The following is a 10,344-nucleotide window of genomic DNA, read 5'->3' on the forward strand; positions in this document are numbered from 1 at the left end:
GTGCACTTCAAATGAATTAATTCACATCGATTACAATAAAGATAACGTTTTTATGAGAATATGATTTGAACCTTTATAACTATGAAGGAATATCTGGCAACCTTAAAACGTTCTCAAGGCATTTCCTGTTTTAGCAGAAAGCACAATTACATAATACAAGTCACTAGACATAACAAAGTGAATAAATGCAACCTCATAAGTTAATGCTAATAAAACCACTGCACATGCATTGCAAAACACTTGTTTAATTTGTTCCAGCATCATTAATCTGTCAAAATATGCATCAGCACAGAGAAATATATTTGTTAGTAGTAATGGAGAGATGTGTTTGTTCCGGAGAACAGCAGAAGATCCTCACATCAGTACTTCTTGATCTGGGACACTTCATGCAGGTAGGCGATGAACAGCTTGGTTCCCTCCATGTAGTTGTATCTGAAAAATAAGACATGAAGCAGTGAATGAATGTGCATGAAGAGAAGCTCTCCAACAGACTCAGAAGCTCCAGGGACCTGCTGATCTTCTCGTTCTGTGAATGCAGGCCGTCGTCGAAGCCTCCGATGGGCAGCATGATGATGCTCTTGCCTGTGACGTCCTGGAAGGTTCTGGCGATGGGAATCGTGCCTCCCTCACGGATCAGGTCCGGCTCCACGGCAAACACTACGAGACACAGGTGATGCTCAACGTCTTACTCAGATGCACTACTGCTCTTATGAATCCTGCTTACAGAAGTATTTTTCAAAGCAGAAAACCAAAAGCTAGAATCCACACACACACACTCCAAGCAAGCTCAAAGCATAAGATCCATTGAGAAACAAAATTTTTTACTTTAGAATTTCGTGACCTTGCCAATGAGGAACAACATTTTGGCAACTAGCTGAAATAAGTAATTTCAAAATAAAAAGTATAATTTATTTTATTTTAGTTAATGTTTATTTCAAGTAATCTTTCTTTTACTTGTATGTTTTGTGCACTTTTGTACTTTTTTACTTGAAATGTCACTTTTTTTGGTTTGTGCACTTATGTACTTTTTTTACTTGAAATGTCACTTTTTTGGTTTGTGCACTTTTTTTACTTGAAATGTCACTTTTTTTGGTTTGTGCACTTTTGTACTTTTTTGTGCACTTTTGTACTTTTTTGTGCACTTTTGTACTTTTTTACTTGAAATGTCACTTTTCTGTTTGTGCACTTGTACACAAGTGTACTTTTTTAAAACTTGAAATTTCACTTTTTTTGTTTGTGCACTTTTGTACTTTTTTGTGCACTTTTGTACTTTTTTACTTGAAATGTCACTTTTCTGTTTGTGCACTTGTACACAAGTGTACTTTTTTAAAACTTGAAATTTCACTTTTTTTGTTTGTGCACTTTTGTACTTTTTTGTGCACTTTTGTACTTTTTTACTTGAAATGTCACTTTTTTGTTTTGTGCACTTTTGTACTTTTTTTACTTGAAATGTCACTTTTTTGTTTGTGCACTTTTGTACTATTTTTTTACTTGAAATGTCACTTTTTTGGTTTGTGTACTTTTGTACTTTTTTACTTGAAATTTCACTTTTTTTGTTTGTGCACTTTTGTACTTTTTTACCTGAAATGTCACTTTTCTGTTTGTGCACTTGTACACAAGTGTGCTTTTTTTTAACTTGAAATGTCACTTTTTCGTGCACTTTTGTACTTTTTTTAAACTTGAAATGTCACTTTTTCGTGCACTTTTGTACTTTTTTTTTTACTTGAAATGTCACTTTTTTTGTGCACTTGTACACAAATGTACTTTTTTTACTTGAAATGTAGTTTTTTTTGTTTGTGCACTTTTGTACTCCATATGGAACTTGGTTTGTTTAAAAGAAAAAAGATTTATTAAAGTTATTAAGTTCTAAATTGCAAAAAAATCAGAACAAAAGACAAAAGTTAGAGATCATTTGCAATGCTGTTTTATCACTAAGAGCTTAATAGAGCAAACGTGTGAGACTGGGATTCGGAGCAGAAGTGAAGTGTGTGGACCTCTCTTGACCGCTGCCTTTCCGGCTTCATACAGCGGATGTTTGGGATCGGCCAGCCAAGGTTTGGCTCCAATGACCATTGTGATGCTGAGTTTGTTGGGACTCTTGCGCTTCGCAAACACCGAGTGTAAATAATCAGTCACCTAAGGGTTAAAAAGCACCGGTTAAATCGTGAACAGTCATTTCTACTAGGGATAGGCGATTTGGGCTTAAAAATATATCCTGGTATTTATTGCGATAATGGTATCAATGACGATAATATAGGGAATCCTGTTTCTTTAGAGAAAATAAATTTTACACAAAATAGGGTGTTGTGAGCATTACTGAGTACACACGTAATGTAATGACTGTTTAATTCATACTGGAAGCCAGAGGGCGCTCTCAGAAACTCCACACATGCATCACAGAAGTAATAGCACTGACGATGATCCATGAAATCCCTAATATGGACAAAGGCATCCAGTTATCGCTGAGTAAAACACACAATGGAGATAGAGAAATTTTAACTGATGAAACATGAAGACAATAAACATACGATCGCACAAAATATATGGTTTATCTGTGTTCTTCAAGCAATCTTGGGTATTTTGTATAAGGAAAGTATATTTATAATGCAATGCTAATAGCCTTTATCACTGTATATAATACTATCATTCTGTAATATGAAACCACGTCTGGTCACAAAAGAAGTTATTTCAAACACGTTATGAAGTTAATTTGGAGAAAAAGCATGTCAATAAATGATATCTTTGTTTGTAAACAGGCTCATACACAAGCAAAACTGTATCGCACACATGATACTGTAGTATATCTATTCATCGCCTGATTTTTTGTGCACTGTACAGCCCTAACCAAACCAGTTCCAGATTGTAGAAGGAGCTCCTCATTTAGAGATATACAGTAGTCAACATTTGAAGTGGATCAAAATCTTTCATCAAAGTTGTCCTAAAAACTAATATGCGTTCTTGTCTTAGGACAACTTTGATGAACTTTTGTGATCCACTTCAAATGCTGACTACTGTATTCCTCCTCAATTTCACGTCCACCTTCCGTGATGTCGCTCCACACTGTCGCACACAAAAATATGTCAGCAACTAGATTTTATCGTTATTATCGTGGGATGACCAATTCTTATCGTGGGGAGAATTTTTACTGGTATATCGCAAATGATAATATATCGCCCATCCCTAATTTCTACACATTAAAATGAGCTTCATCTGCTTCACCTGTTTTTCCACCACGGCTGGATCCATGTTAGGAACCTGGCGGATGGAGAACTTGGCGATGACTTTGGCCGGGATGACCGTCTTGGTGCCCGCCGAGGAGAAAGCGCCCTCGATGCCGTGGATCGACACGGTCGGGTGACGCCAGCGATGGGCGAGAAGATCCACCTGATGGAGCCAAGAAGGGGAAAAACATGTATTTCCATGGGCTTCCTTGCATAAAGCTTAAATGTTGAATAAGTGAGGAACTATTCCTTAAAAAACTGAATTTTTTTCCCTTGCATTTTTACTGTACTTGCTATACTATTGCTGGCAAAGAGCTTTTTAGACAAATATCTGCTGTTAAAAATAAAGGTGCTTCACGATGTCATAGAACAACCTTTTTTGTCTAAATGGTTCCATAAAGAACCTTTAACCTTTCTGTTTCACAAAAGCTTCTTTGTTGCGAAAGACGGTTCTTCAGATTCTAAAAAGGTAAGAAAGAGATGTTCTTTGGCTGAATGGTTCTTTGTAGAACCAGAAATGGTTCTTCTATGGCATCGCTGTGAAGAACCTTTCAAGCACCTTTGTTGTTAAGAGTACTTGTGGAAAAAATTATCACGTCTGAGAAATGTTCATGTTATTTCAGTTTTGGCGATTAAAAAGACATTTAAACCAAAGTCTAAAGTAAATACTTGCAATTGAAGTAAATAAGTTACAGACAGAGTTATAATTAACTGATATTGTTATAGATGTTACTTGAAATAAAATAAACTTTGAAATAAAATAAAATATAAAAAAGTTATTTATTATTTTACTTTACTTATTTTATTTTATTTTATTTCATTTAATTCAATTCAAGTTTATTTGTATAGCGCTTTTCACGATACCAATTGTTGCAAAGCAGCTTTACAGAAAATATTATATTTCTACATTACATTTAGGAGTAGGTTATTAGTGGTGGCTATGGCAGAAATGTACAGTAAAAATTATATTAACTGCAATGATTATATGCTGCGATTAAACTTTGCGATTGCGATTAAACGTTGCGTTTTGGTAGTTGTATATGTTATTCCAGGGTTAGCATTGTTGTTGACAAGGCAGCATTTCTAATTTTTGTTTAGTTTAACTTTTAGTACTAAAATAACAAACTATAACCATTAAAAAAATTATTATTTGAAGAAAAAACTTTAACTGAAATAAAATATTTTATTTCACATAGTCATTTAGTTATCGTTTAGTATTAAAACAACTAAAACTAAAACCATAAAAAACATTTTTGTTACTTGAAATAAAATAAACATTAGCTGAGATAAAATAAATAATTAAAAAAACTTACATTTATTTTATTTTGAGCTATAGTCATCAAGGCAACATTTATCAGTTTTGTTTAGTTTAACATTTAGCACTAAATAACTAAAACAAAAGCCTTAAAAAACATTTTGGTTGCTTCAAATAAAAAAAACTTAAAATAAAATAAATTAAAAAATTTTCTTTTTTATTTCAGCTGATTGTCAAAGCTACATTTCTCATTTTTGTTTAGATTAACTTTTACAGTAAAATAAACTGAAACCATAAGGGAAAAACAACTTTAATTGAAACAAAATATAACAAAGTTAATCTTGTTTTATGTCAGCGAGTCATTTACTTTAACTTTTAGTTCTAAATAAAGCTAGACTCGACTCGACTTTACTAAAATAACAAACTAAACCATAAAAAAATGAATAGATAATAAATAAACGGAAATACAAATTAAATATAAAACAGCTTGTCTTATTTCAGCTAGCTCAGCAGCATTTCTCATTTTCGTTTAGTTTAACATTCAGTCCTAAAATAACTAAAACTAAAACTAAAATTTTTATTTTTTTAACTTCAAATAAAATAAAAGCATGTCAGCCTGATGGGAGTGAAGAATTAAGAAAATACATGAATTACCATACATTTCTAAATAATATAAAGCAGGTTTTCATCTCTCGTACACTCTAAAACAAATCTGTAAAAATAGGGCTGTATAATTTGAAGGGATTATATATATATTGAAGGGATCCGTATATATTTGTACAGGTGTTTTACCAGTATTTTTAATTTCATACTTCATTGCATTGTGTTTTAGAGTTAACAGAAATGCACGTAAAAATGAATGGATAATGTCTTGTGTAATGAGCTGCCAGAACTTTTTCTGTTATTTTACAGATATTTTTTTTACAATGTATGACTCCGGCGCTGTTCCTTAAGTTGTGTTTCTTGCCTTGTTGCTGTACATGAGTTGGCTCAGGCCGATCTCGCTCTTGTAGCTCTCCAGGTCAAACTCGATGTCCTGGTACATCTTCCACTCCTCGTCAGACAGATGCGCGACCGCTTCTCTAACGCCGGGGATCAGGATCTTCCCGCTGGGGCTAATGAGTTTGTCTGAGGAACAAAACTAATGCTTTTCATATGACATCTGGAACAGTAAAGAGTCGAACAGTTTAACTCTTGTGTGACCTTATGGACATTTTTGTCTTTTTCAGTTTTTTTGTTTATTTTTATCATTTTGCCTGTGTTGATGCCAACTGCATACATTTTGGCACGGGTGTGTATTTTTATTGTAATTTTAATATTTCACCCTAATTTCCTTTAATAAATCTATTTTACACTAGGTGCAAAAAATAGTTCCTTTAAGGACAAAAACGTCTTCATTAAAACGGCAGTTTTTAATCCCAGGGCTGTTTAACTACAAAATGATGCCGTTTTTGTTAATAGGCTTTCATTCTGTTGGCAAGGCTTAAAAATTTAAATTTGTAAAAATTTTACCAGATCGTGCCATTTTCTTAGGTTTGGCCTATAAAGCAAAAACTCACATTTTTCCTGTTTTCTGCTTTTGCTGTATTATAGAGCCAGTGTGTCCTAAAAAAACGTGTGTGTGTGTGTGTGTGTGTGTGCACCTGTAAAGTTTGAGAGAGAGAAATTCTACTGTACACCACTGTGTTCGCCAGCGGAGCTTTGCTGGAATCCAATGGGAAGAGTAAGTCTTACTAAAAGCTCATTTTTAAAGATATCAACCTCAAATTTGGAACACAACTTTTTAGCAATTTTTGTGTTCAACATGTTTTAGAAAATATATATTTTATATAAAAATTGCTCATAAATCATTTTCATATACTTAAACCTCTATAATTTTGTTGGTTTACATAATCAACAATAATCTGTCAAGGGTCTTCTTTAAAATGAGACCAAATGTAAGTCTGTACTCCCAAGCTTCACATTTTTAGGACAGTTTTTGTCCTCTGTCAACCTCTGTGTAACCTTTTTAATTGACGCAGAAGGTCCGCACCTAAGATGCCGATCAGGTCCGTCATCGGCTCCATTACTGTTCCTCCATAAACCCCAGAGTGCAGATCCTTCTTGGGTCCCTCGACCTGCGTCATCACGAGAGAAACACGGTGTGTGAAGAGCACTGCTGCTCATCTAAACCCAAAAACACTTCTCAGATCATGAAGTGAAGCGACTGATTACACGGGTTACACTCTTAACAACTCTCTTGACACTCCACAAGCTTCGTGCATTATGTTGCAAGTCAGTTTAACCCACATTGAGTTTTGAGTTGTCGGAAGTAATTGTTAACCTGTCAATTCGACCCCTATATTTCATGGTTAAAGGCAGCTGAACTGAACCAATTTGTATGTATTTTGTCATGTCGGTTTCCCAGCTAAACTCTGAGAGTTATTACATTTATATTTATGCATTTAGCAGATGCTTTTATCCAATGAAATTTACACTGCATTGATTGTGTTCATTTTTATCCATTCATTCATGTTCATTTCACTGAAAATCGAACCAGTGTTGCAGTATTTTAGTATAATTGAAATAATATTATAGTTTTAAAAAAATGTTTGGAATCATTTTTTTTCTATTTTAATTTAATTTTAATACGTTTTAAGAATTTTGTTGTATATATTTTTTGTAATTTTTCGTAGTATGTACAGTATATATATATATCGTTTTTATAAATTTTTATTTTATTCGATTATTTTTATTATTATTTTATTTCATTTTTATCATATTATACTTAATTAAAATAATTTAATTACTTTTATTACAGGCACATGTTTTGTATTTTATTTCAGGTAATGAAATTTATTTATTTATTTATTATTGTTTGTTTGTTTTAAATTTAGTTTCAATTTCTTTAGTTTTAGTTTTTACAAAAAAAGTAAGAGTTAAATTCATTTTTTAAAAATCATATGTATTTTATGTTTTATTAATTTTTTGTAATGTTTAAAAACTGGTTTATTGATTTTACCTGTTTTTTTTTTTTTAATTCATCGTGTGATTTTTGTCGATTGTATTGAATCTAATTAGGGTCCATCTGACCTGCAACATAACGATCTCAGACAGATTTTTACCATAATACAAGGCTCATGCACCGGTATAACACATAACGTTTGCTGTAATAAATCTAAACGCATCTGAATGGTTTGATCTCTGGACCTCGGCGAAGAAGTAGCAGTTCCCTCTGGTTCCGTACGTCAGCGCCGGACGTCTACTGAGCCAAACGCAGTCAGAGATGATGATATAATCCACATCTGAGAAGAACGAGTCTTTCTGAGCCACAATCATGTCGTCCAGGCCGTTAGAGCCGGTCTCCTCCATTCCCTCAATGATGAATTTAACGTTCACCGGCAGATCCTGTAGGAAACACAGGCAAACCCTGAACAGAAACTCAGTATGAAACCCGTTGCATTTCTTTTGATTTCGTCGTGTCTTACGATGTTCAGGGCTTTGTAGACCTCCACTGTATGGATCCAGGCCAACACCGGCGCTTTATTATCAGATGCTCCTCTTCCATAGAGATTGCCTACAAATTAAATACTCATATTATCATCTGATTTTCCCACAGGACAGAAACTCAAACAGTTAGACAGTTTTTCACTGCTGGGTAAAAAGCTCTTTAGGCAAATATCTGCTGTTACTGACAGACTTGTGTGATTGTTTATGATATTTCAGTTTTGAAAACTAATAGACAAAGTCTAAGCTAAAAACATGCAATTAAAGGAACTAAGTTGCAGGCAAAACTAAAAGCATAAAATAAATAAATAAATACAAATACAATAAACATTAACTGAAATAAAATAAGATATTAAAAAAATTAAACATTTCAGCTAGTCGTCAATGCAACACTTCTCATTTTCTCATTTTAACGTTTAGCACTAAAATAACAAATATTTTTGTTGCTTGAAACAAAATGAAACTTTACGTGAAATAAATTATTAAAAGAATTAAACATGTTTTATTTCAGCTAGTCATAAGGACACCATTTCTCCTTTCCATTTAGTTTAATATTCGGCACTAAAATAACAAATCATAAAGCCATAAAAAATGTGTTACTTGAAATGAAATAAATGTTAACTGAAATAAAAAATGTAAAAATATAAATAAAATATAATAAAATAAAAATACTAAATTTGACTTGGAGTACTAAAATAACTAAAAAGATAAAAAAATAGAATATATTATAAAATATAATAAAGTACATGAAATATAAAAGATAAAAATTGATTAAAAACTGTATAGACATATTTATATGTAGACAAAAAAGCTTAATAAGTAACAAAAACTCAACAAAATGACAAAATGAAAGTGAAAACGGAAAATATAAAAAGAAAGTTAAATTAAAATATTAACAAAACTATTTTAATATCTCATAATACTGAAATGGGACAGGTTCAGGGTTACCGTCGATATCGGTGAGCTCGTAAGGGTCTGTCGCCCATCCGTCCTCTTTCTTAGCCGGCTGGACATCCACGTGACCGTAAACACAGACGGTGCGTTTGCTGGGGTCTTCACCGAACCGAGCTGTGACCACTTTGGGCAGAGCGATGCTGCTTCCATTGGGCAGCTGTACGAGAGACGGACACCACGGTTAATATTGTTCGATGTCAGTAGTTTAATAGTGAAGCTGTTCTAATCAAAGGTTACAGCTAGTAAGAAAAGCTCATTATCTGACCGCCTGCATCCCGACGTCCACCATCTCCACGCTTCCTCCAACGAGTCTGAGTTTCTCTGCAGTCATGTCCATCATTCTGTGTAGGTCGGATCGCTTCGTAACATCGCTGGAGTCGCTCTCCACTGCGATCCACTGTCTCAGAGTCTGAAACAGACAGAATATACAGGCCAGGGTTCAGCAGAACTGAGAGTTACAGAACCGGCGTCAATCTGAACTCAGTCTGAACGGGAACGACAGGACTGAATGAATATTAACGCAATAATCTGTTTCCTCGTTTTAGTAAATCATGGGCACGTTGTACTAGTTTGTTCCCTTGTTTTATTACTTTTAATTTACTACTACTTACTAGTTACTTTTATTACTCTAAAACAAGGGAATGATTTACTAAATTAAGGGAACAATTTACTAAAATTTGGAAACGATTTATGCCGAGTTCACACTGCACGATTTTCAAAGACGTCGCATCACTGTTGGTTTCACACTGAAGACTATCTGGGGCAGCATTCAGTCGCTGCTGTGTTCACACTGCACGATGGATCGGCGACAGGAGGTTTCACATTGCATGACTTCACAATAGGAAGAATCGCCGACAGCTCTGTCTGGTGCAGGGTTGCCAGGTTTTCGCTACAAAACCCGCCCATTACTACTCAAAACTAGCCTGAGGTATAAAAAAATTAGGAAACGATTTGCTAAAACAAGGGAACGATTTACTAAAACAAGGGAACGATTTATTAAAATTAGGAAAATTTACTACAACGACGGAACGATTTACTAAAATTAGGAAGCGATTAACTAAAACGAGGGAACAATTTATTAAAATTAGGAAAATTTACTGAAACGAGGGAACGATTTACTAAAATTAGGAAGCGATTAACTAAAACGAGGGAACAATTTATTAAAATTAGGAAAATTTACTGAAACGAGGGAACGATTTACTAAAATTAGGAAGCGATTAACTAAAACGAGGGAACAATTTATTAAAATTAGGAAAATTTACTGAAACGAGGGAACGATTTACTAAAATTAGGAAGCGATTAACTAAAACGAGGGAACGATTTACTAAAACTAGGAAACGATTTACTAAAACGAGGGAACAATATTTTAAAATTAGGAAAAAATACTGAAACGAGGGAACAATTTACTAAAATTAGGAAACGATTTAC

General features: G+C 33.7%; 1 protein-coding gene across 1 annotated transcript in view; it reads right to left on the bottom strand.

The window, feature by feature from the left end:
• Window positions 1-227: 227 nt before the first annotated feature.
• The window catches only part of cndp1 (carnosine dipeptidase 1), a 12,109-nt gene continuing 1,992 nt past the window's right edge, over window positions 228-10,344 (bottom strand). The window contains exons 3-12 of the mRNA XM_016257136.1: window positions 9,182-9,325; window positions 8,911-9,073; window positions 7,944-8,032; window positions 7,666-7,863; window positions 6,509-6,593; window positions 5,444-5,604; window positions 3,220-3,384; window positions 1,995-2,136; window positions 510-657; window positions 228-432 (exon numbers count right to left, since the gene is read on the bottom strand). Of these exons, the coding sequence (XP_016112622.1) occupies window positions 360-432; window positions 510-657; window positions 1,995-2,136; window positions 3,220-3,384; window positions 5,444-5,604; window positions 6,509-6,593; window positions 7,666-7,863; window positions 7,944-8,032; window positions 8,911-9,073; window positions 9,182-9,325 (1,368 nt within the window). The 3' untranslated portion in view covers window positions 228-359. The remainder of the gene's footprint in view (window positions 433-509; window positions 658-1,994; window positions 2,137-3,219; window positions 3,385-5,443; window positions 5,605-6,508; window positions 6,594-7,665; window positions 7,864-7,943; window positions 8,033-8,910; window positions 9,074-9,181; window positions 9,326-10,344) is intronic.

This window comes from Sinocyclocheilus grahami, unplaced genomic scaffold (assembly GCF_001515645.1).
Source record: "Sinocyclocheilus grahami isolate Dianchi unplaced genomic scaffold, SAMN03320097.WGS_v1.1 scaffold1512.1, whole genome shotgun sequence".
In the NCBI taxonomy this organism is placed as follows: domain Eukaryota; kingdom Metazoa; phylum Chordata; class Actinopteri; order Cypriniformes; family Cyprinidae; genus Sinocyclocheilus; species Sinocyclocheilus grahami.